Below are 14342 nucleotides of genomic sequence, written 5' to 3'. Positions count from 1 at the left end.
CAAATCTTTTTGGTAAAGCTCCCAAAACTTGAAAGGGGAGGGAGAGAGAAATTAAGAATTGAAGCTTTTAAAACTTGGTGCCAGATTATGAATTATACCTGAATCATGTTAATAGTTTGATTTTGAATGTATCTCCCATAAATGTGATGCTGGGTGACATTACTTAAATTCAGCTTCTTGAATAAAGAGCTATACTTTTATAGAAAGGAGTGGGGAAGCAATGGCTCTAATTTGCACTCCGGTAACAGGCAGGGCCCCTAAACCAGTGCGGTATGACTGCCACCTAGCGGCAGCATATCCTCAGCACAGAAGTCCCGCCTAGCGGAAGTGGAAGAGAGGGATTGCAGCATCCACTGGACTGCAGGGCGAATAGGCAAAGTAAAACTACAGAGGACAAGAGTAAAGTTGTGTTTTCTATAATGGCAACTCTCATAGTTTCTAGGGATATTTTAAGGTCTATACTTGTTAATGCAGTTTCAGAAAAGTTATACATATGAGGATATGAAAACCGCGGTTTTCACTTTTAGGGAGTTTATCTTTATTTCACACAGGTTCCAAACGGACAGATGATATATAGCTGAGGTTCAAGTTTCTTATGAATTTAATTCTAGTTCAGAAAATGCTTTGTGATTTTTTTTTTTTAAAGCACTAAAATTTGCTGGTTTTTGTATCGCTGGAATCAGTAAGGAAACAACAGTGGGCTATGTCAGATCTCAGCTGTGCCATCGACCAGGTGCAGGATCTCAGGGAAGTACTGTGTTAGTTTCCACGCATTTGCCCAACCTGTTAAACAGAGGGGTTGAAGTAGATTCTAAGATGCACTCCCTGAAAAGGCGTAAGACCTTTCCTATTCCTTAATTTCCACCCTAAAGTGACCAAAGTGTTTTGAAATTTTAGCTGAGCTGCTCCCTCCACTCTGCCCCCTCCCCTAGACCCCCCCCACATGATTATGGGTAATTTCAAGGCTGACCCATTTTCATAACCTGATTCTACCCTGGCACCCAGAGTATTTCAGCTGGCCTGTTGTCAAATAAGTTTTGCTCTTTGTCATTTTCACATACTGGTTAGTACTTTTCAAATGAAGTCAGACCAAGAAGACAAGAAGATTTGAATAAGGCCCACAAGATCCCAAAGTATGAAACTATAGTTTCTTTTTCTTGAGTTAGCAGCTAGCTTGCAAACTTAATAACAAAAGCTGGTGTGTTCGAGGTTTCATTTTAGTCTGTGCTTTCCTTACTCAGAAATCAGTGCCAAGACTGTTAAGCATGACCTTTCCGTACAGATGGTGTCTCTCTTCAGCCCAAACAGCACCTGTCACACTAACCCTCAAATGCAGATGTTTGCATATGTTTAAGGCACAGTGTGTTAAAATGGTAAAGTGAGTGCTGAAATAAAGGCTTGGCAGAAGGGAGCATAATATCACTTACTCTGTTTGTATTACTTGATAAGAAAGCCATACTGCAGTACTAGAAAGTGAGGAGATATCTCAAACAAACCCTTCTTCTTAAACCACACGTACATGTGCTTTGTTACAATGATTGGAAAAATGCACAAACATTGCTGGGTCTGAAGGCTTGTTGATTCACTGTGATAAGAGGTGGTTTGTTAAACGCATATGGACCCAGATGCAACACAAAATGTAATATACACCATGCGTGTGCGGCATAGCTTCTGCAATACTGCATGATCATTTCCAAAAGGTCACACTATCTCAAAGTTAAAAGGAATCTTCAAAGTGATTTCCTCCAAATTTAAAAATTATTTCACCTGTAACTACAAAGGTGGGGTAAATAAGGGTTGGGAGCAACCAAACCCCAAGAATAGTCAATAAGAATTGAGAAAAAATAATAAACCCCATTAAAAGGAGAAGTCAGTCTGCTTTTATTATCAGCAATTCAATGTCAATGACGCTAATCCTCCAGCAGGGGCAGACCACCCTCACCCCTTCCCTCATCCTCCTTCCTGTACTATCTGGCCTCTGGCTTAATATTATGTGACTAAGAACCCTTTTCCATTTTTAAAAAAATAGACTTTCTATCCCATATCTCCTAATTACAGAGTGACATTTTATAATTTAGAAGATATAGAAACAATACAAAGAAGCATTGAAAGGTGGTCTGCTACTCTCAAACCTAACCTTATCCAGTTCCCTGGTGGTACCTATGTTAAGGCTGTCTGGACATGGCTATAACTCACCAACTTTGAGAAATAGGTCATCTCCAGCCAGTGCAATGCTGGAACAACTTTCCTCCCCTCACTGCACATCTTCATAAAAGAATGAGCCATGTAGAGACAGAGATCTGGAGATATCTCTGTAGAGATAAGGACTGTACATATCAGATTGAGTAGCTATCCTGAGAAACGCTGGAGATCAGGAAGGAGCCATGACACCCATGTAGACAGAACATGCACCATGGTTGCCTAGTGTAGGCCCATTAAATAGTGAGGAATCTGGAAACAGATGGTAATGGTATTCTACATGCAGCAGCAGAGAGGAGAGTAGAAACCAAAACACAAGTCGGATTTCAAAGGTTGGTCAGTACACTGTGTGGTCTGAATGTGTTGACAGAAAAAAAATTGACCAAAGGCAAGTAGAATGATACCCACGAGCAACGGTGAGAAAAACAGCCAGAACAGTGGGGCCAGGTATAGCAGAGGCATGAAATATATGTGACCAGTTCCGGCCCACAGAGTTCCTTTTCCTCACTGCTTGGATATCCATCTGCCTGGTTGACATCTCCATTTGTCTGTCTTGTATTTCTCAATGACCAAAATTTACCTTTATGAAATATTTCCTCAGCAAAAGCAAAAGGAGAGCTCCAAGATGGTAGAGTAGTAAACGTTGTGCTTGCCTCATCCCATCACATCAAAAATCTCAACGTATCAAAATTACAACTACATTATGGAATAATCAACCTGGAAGAACTATCTAAAGTCTAGCTGAACAGAAGATTTATAATTAAGGATATAAAAAAGAAGCCACATCCAGATGAGTAGGAGAGGCAGAGATGCAAAACAAGCTAGTCCCAAACCTCCATATGGCGGATGACAATTGGGAGGGCTATCTCAGCTATAGAGGTTAGCCACAGAAGAGCAAGGGAACTCAGCTACACACCAGTAGCCCCAGCTCAGAGTACTGGTCTGGGAAGAGGAGCCCCCACAATATCTGGCTTGAAAAACAGTGGCAATTCTGACCATCTGGGAGGGACAAAATGCTGTGAGAAACCCAGACATCCTCTTAAAGGGCCCACACACAGACTCACTCACTTGCAGGCATTCACCCTAGGCTCCGGCAGAGGTTGGTGATTCTGGGGGCATCAGAGGTATATGGGGGCAGACTGAAGTGTGTGGCTTCAGACAAGGGCTAGAGGATAGTTGCCATTTTGCCTGAGTGGGGTCCTTGTCCCATGCAACCAGCAGGCAGGTGCCATCTTTCCTGTGTTGAGCCCTCCCCCTATGTTTATGGCCAAATCTCAATCTGATTGGTCTGGTGAACTCCGTTTGCTCCAGCCTGGTGATTCACTAAGATCCTGTCACACCCAACTCCATACCTCTTGGGGTTTTATAGGGGGCAAAACATTACAGGAGCTTTCAACCAGCAGCAGGCCTCAGTTTATCCTGGCTTTTTGTGGAGTTACCCCAGATAAAATACTGGTGGCAGCCATCCTCGGTTCACAGCATTGTCTCTCCCACGTGCTTCCAGGGTTAACAAAGGCAAGGAACAACCATGAATCACTTTGTAGCTTTTACCAGGTAGTCTCCAGCTGGTCACAGGCAGTGGCTGACCTGGACCGACACCAGAGCTGCTCCAAAGAGGCCACAGAACTACATACCCATTGGAGGTTGGTTTCAGAGCACCACCCAATTAACCCCACAAGTGGCATACACACAGGATGGTCTCAACAGGAACCAGAGTCTGCCAGGGCAAATCCCACTCCATGTGGCAAGCCCCCTATACAACAGCCCATAAGCTGTGGATGTAGCCAAACCCCACAGCCAAATAGTCTGAGGATCAGTTCCACCCACTGATGTTCCAATAGCAATCAAAGCTCAAATATAATGGGAAGGCATATACAACCCACAGAAGGGACATTTCTAGAGAATCCAACACAAGTGACCAGGGAGACTGTGACGCTGGGACCTACAGAGCACCTACTATATAAGACTGAGAGACATAGCAGATCTACCTAATACAGAGAAACAAACACAGGGAGGCAATCAAAAGGAGAAAACAAAGAAATGCATCCCAAATAAAAGAACAGGAGAAAACTCTAGAAAAAGAACTAAATAAAATGGAGTCAAACAACCTACCAAAGACAGGGTTCAAAACTTTGGTTATAAGGATGCTTGAGGAACTCAGTGAGACCCTCAACAATGAGATAGCAATCATAAAAAAAGACATAGAAACCATAAAGAAGAACCAACCAGAAATGAAAAATACAGTAACTGAAATGAAGAATGCACTAGAAGGAATCACCAGCAGATTAGATGAAGCAGAAGAGTGAATCAGTGACTTGAAAGACAAGATAGCAGAAAACACCCAATCAGAACAGCAAAATGAAAACAGAATAAAAAAAAATGAGGATAGTTTAAGAGACCTCTGGGACAACATCAAGCATAACAACATTTGCGTCACAGGGGTACCAGAAGGAGGAGAGAGACAACAAGGGATTGAGAACCTATTTGAAGAAATAATGACTGAAAACTTTCCTAACCTGGCGAAGGAAATAGACATACAAGTCCAGGAAGTGCAGAGAGTCCCAAACAGGATGAACCCAAACAGGCCCACACCAAGAAACATAATTAGAATGACAAAGGTTAAAGACAAAGAGAGAATCCTAAAAGCAGCAAGAGAAAGACAACTAGTAACTTATAAGGGAGCTCCCATAAGATTGTTAGCTGATTTCTCAACAGAAACTTTGCAGGCCAGAAAGGATTGGCACAAAATATTCAACGTGATAAAAAGCAAGGACCTATACAACCAAGACTACTCTACCCAGCAAGGCTACTCTACCCAGCAAGGCTATCATTTAAAATCAAAAGGACAGATGAAATGATTCTCAGACAAGAAAAAGCTAAAGGAGTTCATCACCACCAAACCATTATTACAAGGAATGTTAGAGGGACATCTTTAAGATGAAAAAAAAATGAAAGATTAAAAAATATGAATAATAAAATGGCAATAACTACATATCTATCAACAATTACTTTCAATGTAAATGGATTAAATGCTCCGATCAAAAGCAGGGTGGCTGAATGGATAAGAAACCAAAATCCTTACATATACTGTCCATAAGAGACTCACTTCACATTGAAAGACACACATAGACTGAAAGTATAAGGATGGAAAAAGTTATTTCATAAAAATGGAAATAGAAAAAAAAAGCATGGGTAGCAATACTTATACCGCACAAAATAGGCTTTAAAACAAATGCTATAACAAGAGACACAGAAGGACCCAGTAATTCCAGTTCTGAGTATTTATCCCAAGAAACCCAAAACGTTACTTCTAAGGTACATGTTCATTGCAGCATTATTTACAATGGCCAAGATATGGAGGCAGCCTTGGTATCCATTGATGACTAAATGTATAAAGAGGAGGTGGTACATACATATAATGGAATATTGCTCGGCCAGGGAAGGGAATGTGTTCTCACCATCTGCAGCAGCGTGGATGGACTTGGAGGGTACTGTGCTGAGTGGAGTATGTCAGACAGATAAAGACAGATGCAATGTGACTTCACTTATATGTGGAATCTGAAAAATAAAATAAATAAAACAGAAACACACTCATGCTAGATACAAAGAACATTTTAATGGTTGCCAGATGGAAGGGGTATTGAAGGGTGAGTGAAAAATGGGAAAGGATTAAGAAGTATCCAAATTGTTATTACAATGTAGTATGGGGATGTAGGGTGTAGTTTAGGGAATATAGTCAATAATATTGTGATAACTACATATGGTGTCAGGTGGGTACTAGATTTGTCAGAGTGCTAGATGGGAGTAGGGTTGGGGGACAAGGTGAAAAAAGTGAAGGGATTAAGAAATACAGATTGGTAGTTACAAAATCACCATGGGAATATAAAGTAAAACAGAGGGAATATAGTTAATAATATGGTAATAGCTGGGTATATTGCCAGGTAGGTAGTAGACTAGTCAGGATGGGTCACTTTCTAAATTATATAAATAATATAATATCTAATCACTTATGCTGTACACCTGAAATTAATACAAAATAATATTGAATGTTAACTGTAATTGAAAATTTTAAAAAGGGGGAAAAGGTGAAGGAGGATAAGTGGTCGAAATTTCCAGGTATAAAACTAGTAAGTCATGGGGATGTGATGTACAGCATGGGGAATATAGTCAGTAATGTTGTGCTAGCATAGTACGGTGTCAGATGGTTGCTGGACTTATGGTGATCACTTCTATAGGTATATAAATGTTAAGTAATTATTGTATACACCTGAAACTAATAAAACATTGCATGTTAGCTATATTTTAATAAAAATCTTTTTTAAAAAGTTCTCTTTAGTGGAGTCCCAAGTGTTAGACGTCCATTCTTCTGATAAAGAAATTCAAATCTGGAAGAAATAGATCTCTTGGAAGTCTCTTTATAAGAAAATTGATGATTTGAATGTGCTCCCCATTCCAAAAGAGGCCTAACACTTTTGATAAATAAAATATTTTCCAACAAAGAATAAGATGTTCTAAAATTGTTAAAGTTTGATTGTGTCCATTTCTATGTCCAATACCAGTATGGAAAGAATTAAGTGTTATGAACCAGCACTATTGACAACATTATTGAAATAAATAAGAAGCGAATTATGTGGTTTTTAAATATATAACTTGCGTTTGCTTGGAAGGTGTGTGGAAGCAAAAGTTGTGATTTCTTTAATAAAAAAAACACCATCCCAATCCTCTAATGTAAAATATATTACCAGATATTTTTACGAATGACTAGAATTTTGTTGAAACCCATCTAGTAACACTGAGTAACTGGTACCACTACACTGCTGAATGTGTACTTGGTGGAACAGGGGGATGACAGGGGAGGGAAGGGTCCTGGGGAAAATGGGATAAGTGACAAAATGGAAGAGTGATACTGCAGGAGAGAACAACAGATGGGATAGCAAACTGAGAAAGGGACAGTGGCAGGAAGACTGAAAAAGGGAAGAGGGTCATCTTAGTAAATGCTACTACTTTCCTGGGGTGGAGGGAGGCTAAAAAAAAAGAAAAAACAGAATTTGCTAAAAGAGAAACAAAATAGATATTAAAACACTGAACAAAGGGCTATAGAAAAGGGAACAGGAAATCTGCTGCTTTGCGGGTCCCCTATCTCTGCCACAGGCACATTTAGCAACTCCCCCGCCAGAACTGGCCTTTTTGCAAGTGGATTCTGCACTTCTGTCCTAACAAACTGTAGCCCAAAGAATTTTAAATGCTCAGAAACAATCAGTTAGTGTGTGTGTTATCAGAGTTCAGCCTCCCTCAGGCTGTCTCTAGACACTCAGGAATTTCTCCCTGGCCATCAGAGGAAGCCAAGGTCTCACAAATCTCTGACATGCAGAGGTAATAAGGAAGAACCTTAAAGAAAGATAGAATGATGGCATATAGTCCTTCATATGAAGGACTACATGCCACCACATTCAATAACCTAGAAGAAGTGGACAAGATCTTGGAAACATATAGCCTGCCAAGGCTGAACCATGAAGAACTGTAAAATTCAAACAGACGGATCACCAGTAAGGAAATTGAATCAGTCATCCAAAACCTTCCCAAAAGCAAAAGTCCGGGACCAGACGGCTTCACTAGTGAATTCTACCAAACCTTCAAAGAGGATCTAATACCAATCCTGCTCAAACTCTTCCAAAAAATTGAAGAAGGGACAGTACTCCCTAACTCATTTTATGAGGCCAACATTACCCTGATACCAAAACCTGGTAAGGACAACACAAAAAAAGAAAACTACGGACCAATATCTCTGATGAATGCAGATGCAAAAATCCTAAACAAAATTCTAGCAAATCGAATACAACAATGCATTAAAAAGATTATTCATCATGACCAAGTGGGGTTCTTCCCCGGGGTACAAGGATGGTTCAACATCTGCAAATGCATCAATGTGATACATCACATAAATAAAATAAAGGACACAAATCATATGATTATATCAATTGATGCAGAAAAATCATTTGACAAGATACAACATCCATTTATGATTAAAACACTTAATAAAATAGGTATAGAAGGAAAATAACTTAACATAATAAAGGCCATATATGACAAGCCCTCAGCTAATCTCATACTTAATGGTGAAAAACTGAAGCCCTTTGCTCTACATTCAGAAACACAACAGGGCTGTCCCCTATCACCTCTGCTTTTCAACATAGTGTTGGAAGTCCTTGCCAGAGCAATCAGGCAAGAGAAAGAAATAAAAGGCATCCAAATTGGGAATGAAGAAGTTAAATTATCACTCTTTGCAGATGACATGATGCTATATATAGAAAACCCTAAAGACTCCACCAAAAAGCTATTAGAAACAATCAACGAATACAGTAAAGTTGCTGGCTACAAAATCAACGTACCAAAAAAAGAAAGAAAAAAAAAAAAGAATGATGATATTAGGCACAGATTAGCCGCTCCTTTAGGAAGAGCTCTTCTGTCTTGGTGTCCCATAAAGCAGTCTCCTTAAACTTGAAAGTGTAGGGGAGTCACTTTGGGGGATCTGGATCAAAATGCTGGTGCTGGTTCAGAAGGGGTGGAACGAACCCGAAATTCTGCGCTCTGATAAGCTACAAGTGAGTCCAATGCCCCTGGATCCCCAGGTGGCACTGGGAGAAGCAAGTTATACAGCACATGTTCTTTATCCATTTATCTCTGTACTTTGTCCAGTTATGCCAAAATTCAGTTATGGCAATTTCCCTTCAGAACATTCAGGCAGCTGGAATTCTCTGCCCACGAATCTGGACACAAAGCAATACCAGCTGTGAATAAGCCCATGGAAGGAAGCGGCATTCAAAGACTCTGGGCATCCTAACCCACCCCAGGAGTTGGCACCAGGCTGGTCCCTTCCAACTTTTCCTAACTTCTTCTCACCTAATCTTTCTGTTACAGAGGAAACAATAATTGTCTCTCAATCATGCCAACCTGAACATCAAGGGAATGTTGGAAAGTTGGGTAATTAAAACAGAAATATTGAGAAAGTGCTAAAAACTAGACTTCAGGATCAAAGCTAGTGACTTGACTGATTTCTTTACCCACTCTAAAGATGTTCTTGAAATAGTAGCTTCCCCAGAGTTTAGTGTGTGTGTGTGTGTGTGTGAGAGAGAGAGAGAGAGAGAGAGAGAGAGAGAGAGAGAGAGAAAGAGAGAGAAACACATGGAAGGTAGGGATGAATGAATGTATACACGTCCCTTCTCTACAAACCAGAGGCTAATAGCACTACGGAGAAACTGTGATCTGATCTCAAGAAAAGAATTTGAATTAATAGTCCAATCCCAGTTGGAGTGCTGTCATTTTTATTTCCTTTGACAGAAACTGCTGGTTGTGTGATGAAGTGTGGGTGTCCTCAGAGGTAGCTACCTAAGTTTGCATACTTCCTGACTGACAGAACACTCCTGCAAATGCCTTGGGGCCAGGGTGGTTGGTGTCAGTGGGAGGAGTAACCAAGTTTCACTTCCTTGCTGGTTGGAGACTCACAGCCACAGCTGGCTTCTCTCTCAGAGGAGTGTAAGGAACAGCAGAGCCCGTCTCTCTGCCTCTTCCCCATAGCACCTGGCAGGGACTTCGCAGACGTGAGGAGTGCGAATGGGCAGAGCAGAGTCTCTAGAAGGGAAGATGAGCACCCAAGATCCTTCAGATCTGTGGAGCAGATTGGATGGAGAAGCGGAGCTGCTCCAGGAATTGGGGTAAGGGAACTGATCCCCGCTTCAAAGTGCTTCTTGGGTAAACATTAACTCCCTGCTCTCACCAAATGCTCACTTTGATTAATGATTACCATTAGCGCTCTATGCCCCAATCTTCTCTCCCTTCCACGTCATTCATTTCTGTCTGTCAGATGTCTTTCTGTTTGGAGTCAATTGCAATGTAAAAGTATATATTATTTTTCCAGATGTGAAAACATGTAGATGCAGGAAATGGGATTAAAATCAAATGTTGGACATTCTTTGAGACTAGGGACAGAATTGGGATGTGTGGGTTGATGTTGCTTGGTCTTCTTGATTTTGATCTGGTTTATGGATAAATGTGCTTGGTGTTAAAAATTTTGAGCTCTAAGCTGTTGACTGTAAGATAAACAGACAGCCTACCCTCCTGTATAGGAGAGGGACTTTTTCAAAAGAGAAAGAATGAGGAAGTATCTGCAGCAATGTCCCATTTCCTTTCTTTCTCCTGACATCGAATGTGTGAGCTCTTGTGTGTATGCATATCTGCAGGGACACTGTTGAGCCTTTTAAATACTAACAAGTCAGAAAGAGGACACAATTTCTGCCTCAAACAGGTTGTAAGTTTGGGTAGGTGGAGTCATCATAGCCCCTTTTTTAAGAGACAAGATGAGGCAGTTTATCAGGATATTTAATCAAAGAGACAAATATACACAAGAGAGGGGTAGGGAATTCCCTATGGACACTGAACCTTTTCCCTGAAGCGTTGGGAATATCCTGACAAGGCTGGTTTTGACACTTGTGCTTCCCGAGAGGCACACCAGCACCTTTTGTCTTAATAAACAGCTCTAATCTTCACAAGAGTGCAATCACACAAGAACTGTCATCATCTCCGTCTTACAGAGGAAGAAAATGAGCACCAGAGGGGTTGAGTACCTTGCCCACATCACAGGTCAATTAAATGACAAAGCTGGGATTCCAACCTGCCAAAGCCTGTGTTCTTACCCAGAGAAACACTGAAACTAGGTGAAATCTCTCTGCAGTAAGACTGCGGAGATTGTGTCTTTTGTGTTGAATTATTGTAAAGGTTCTCAATAAGTCCTGTCTTTAGATTTTAAATTTGGGGTCTCAGAATCAAACACTACCTTCAGAAGGTAAGTTAGATCTTACAGTTAGAGTTTTCTAGAAAGCAACTTCCCTTTCTTGGAAATTCACTATCCTTCTTAGATTGAATCCCCAAAGAAATTAAATGTCCCTGTGAGCACCCAAAACGGGTGTCACAATGTCCAGGTACTGAAGCTGAACCCTTGGGTCTCACTTAGAACCTTAATATATTATTAAACTATAATTCTTTACATGCTTCGTGATCTAGATTCTTACCCCACGATCAGTAGGAAGACCCAAAGAAGAAGAGAGACAAATGAGATATTCAACTCCAGTCCTTTAATTCAACAATCCTTGAGTCTAGACCAGGGGTGTCCAAACTGCGGCCCGCAATCCATTTTTTATTGGACCGCAGCAAATTCCAAAAACATATTTAGTTTACTTAAATAAACCAGGTGAGGCAATACGTACTTCACCGCGAGTGAGTGGCCCGGCTGTTTGTGTATTTTACCGCATATGGCCCTAGGTGAAAAACGTTGAAAAAAGTTTGGACGCCCCTGGTCTAGACTCTGTGTTTGAGTACATTGGCCCTCTAATGACAAGATGAGCTAGATGACATCCCTTCTCCCCACCATAATGCCCGTGGCAGGAAGCGACTACAGGTGAAACCCACAAGGAAACAAATCTGTGTCTTCCCTTCCATGTTCAAAGAATGAATGTTCAATACAACCCAGAAACAACCAAAACAGGTGTTTTTATGTCCAGACTTCTCTATTTCAGAAGGCCTGGGAATTTATTAAACACTTGAGAATGGTTTCTGTAAGGAAAGGAAGCTACAATTATCTGGTGAAATTACTTCCTAGTTGTGATGCTCAACCTTGGCTATGCACTAGAACCACCCAAGGAGTTTTTAAATATTCCTACACAGGGCAAAGGCCAGACAAATGACATCAGCGTCTTAGGGGTGCGCTTTTTTTTTTTAAGCTTTCCAAGTGATTCCAGAGTGAGACCAAGGTTGAGAATCACTGCATAGAATATAAATCCACCAGAAGCGCTGTGTACATGTGGCTTTGTTTTTCATTTATTGGGTATGTACCTGAATCTGAAAGCCATTAATAAATGTTAACAAAGTGGTCTGGGAGCACTTTGTTGAAAATTGTATTGAGGTATATTTTAGAGATCATAAGACTCCCTCATTTCGAGTATATAATTCAATAATTTTTAGTAACTTTAAAGAGTGGTACAACCATCACCATAAATCAACTTTAGAACATTTTCATTCCCTTGATAAGAATCCTCAGGAGCATGCTTATTTAAACACACTCAAGGGTGTGCTGGTAAACCATCTGGGCGAGGGGTAGCCCAGATTTCTGGAGTCTGCCTGTTTCCCTGATATAAATACTCCTACCACGGGCAATGTCAAGCTGCCAAGAGTTTAACAATCAGCTTGCAAAATTCCTGAAAATTGAATAATCAGCTTGAGCCAGTACTTACTCCCCCAGGACATAAATGATATGCATTTTATAGGTAATAGCTGAGAAAACTTGAAAATGACCTGTTGTCTCTGGCAGAATTCTGAATATAAATGAAACTTTCCTCCAACCTTAAGTCACTGGTTAGGTACCAAAACTTCTGGTTAATTTAATTTTTAGAAAGCTCCATACAAAACAAAATGACTTAATGTGCTTGGTAGATAAAAAGCAGCTGGTTTTAATGACTTACTTTTTAAATTATTTTAATAGGTTATTTGATTCGGCAGATTCTTATGTTTGTATTTTTGATAGCTATAAACAGATGATGTGGTGGTTAAGTTAGACAGATAGCATACATTTTTGTTCTTCTGTCCCTATTTTTTCCTCAGACTCTAGAATATGTAAGCTCTCTAAATTTAACCCTGAACTGCAGCAAATCATTGTTTGCCTGTCTAGGACACACATGACTTGCTCAGAGCACAGGCTTATTATTCCCTTCTGAAGTGCTTAAATCAAGTAACTCAGATGGATTTGTGTCTCATTTATAGAGTGTCAATCTAAAAATATTTCTTTTCTTTCATTTAAAATATATTAATGTGTCCAACATCCAGGGGACAAAACCATCTGCACTGTCGCTCAGCTTCACTGATACCTTGGTGGAAGGGGTTGGGCGTGACCCGACAGTGGTGGAGGAAGAGGCCAGGGGGTGGAGAACGGCCCATGAGAAGCAAGAGGCAGGCTGGGAACAGTCAGGCTCTTTGTTGCCTTCAAAATGAAGTGATGAGGAAATGAAAAAAGTCATGAATATTAGAGACATCACCTAAGTAACAAACTAGTGTTTGCTATTAACTAGTAACAAACTAGTTAATAATTTACAATTCCAGAAATCCTTTGACTATAACAAAATCTCTCATGAGATAATGTAGGAACAGTATAGTTATCTAGTTTATAAAGGGGTAAGCCTTCATAAACTGTATAACTGCAGACACAAAAGGGATACTGTGAAATACAAATATTTTAGGATATTTTCAAATTAGATATTCAGATTATCTAGTCAGACATATTCCCTCAGGTGAGAAATACAATAAGTATTCTTTTTTAATATACTTTCCCAAATCTCAAATGTTATAAGAAAGTGTTGGTGTTTGGCTGCGTTGGCCAGTGTCAAGAATCTAGACTCTAAGTTCTGGATATTTAAGTAAATAACTAGAAAGTTCTCTCATTTCTCTGCCCCTTAATCTTTACATTTAAGAGAAGGTTAGAATAGATCAGGGATCAGCAAACTTTTTTTTGCAAACAGCCAGGTAATAAATATTTTAGGCTTTGCGGGCCTTATGAGCTCTGCCCAGACAACTGACATCTGCCGTTGTGTGAGAACAGCCAGAGATAACACGGAAACAACGACTGTGAAGGTGTTCAAATAAAATGCTATTTCTGGGATTTGAATTTTACATAATTATCCTGGGTCACAAAGTATTCTTTTTTTTCCCACCACCCATTTAAAAACATAAAACAATTATTGGTTTTCAGTCCATACAAAAGCACGTGTCCTGGCAAGAACTAACCCTCAGGTGATGATTTGCTGACCCAAGAAATAAATGATAGTAACCAAAATGAGTTGGTATGATGAGGCAGACATTTTGCACACACTAGCTCTGGTATTCAAAAGCTACTGGTATTCCAGCTTTAAATACAAACAGGCTCATTAGCAGAGCAACCAGGCTGCCTGACGTCCCAGTGAATCTAGGTCTCCAGGCTGTGTTTATTCCACCAAACCAGGATGCTTTCCTGTGCGATAGTCATTCTGCACTGACCCCTACTCTGTGCCAGTGCCATGCCATTCACGTAGATGCAGAGGGTGACTTCAAATAAGTTAAGGGAA

The 14342-nt window shown here is 40.3% G+C and overlaps 1 protein-coding gene across 1 annotated transcript in view; it reads left to right on the top strand.

The window, feature by feature from the left end:
- Positions 1 to 9682: 9682 nt before the first annotated feature.
- Positions 9683 to 14342, top strand: part of DAPP1 (dual adaptor of phosphotyrosine and 3-phosphoinositides 1) — a 49223-nt gene continuing 44563 nt past the window's right edge. The window contains exon 1 of the mRNA XM_019757653.2: positions 9683 to 9911. Coding sequence (XP_019613212.1) covers positions 9811 to 9911 — 101 coding nt within the window. The 5' untranslated portion in view covers positions 9683 to 9810. The remainder of the gene's footprint in view (positions 9912 to 14342) is intronic.

Source organism: Rhinolophus sinicus, linkage group LG02, assembly GCF_036562045.2.
Source record: "Rhinolophus sinicus isolate RSC01 linkage group LG02, ASM3656204v1, whole genome shotgun sequence".
Taxonomy (NCBI): domain Eukaryota; kingdom Metazoa; phylum Chordata; class Mammalia; order Chiroptera; family Rhinolophidae; genus Rhinolophus; species Rhinolophus sinicus.
Note: the sequence above shows the minus strand (reverse complement) of the source record. Positions and strands in the feature narration are given on the sequence as shown.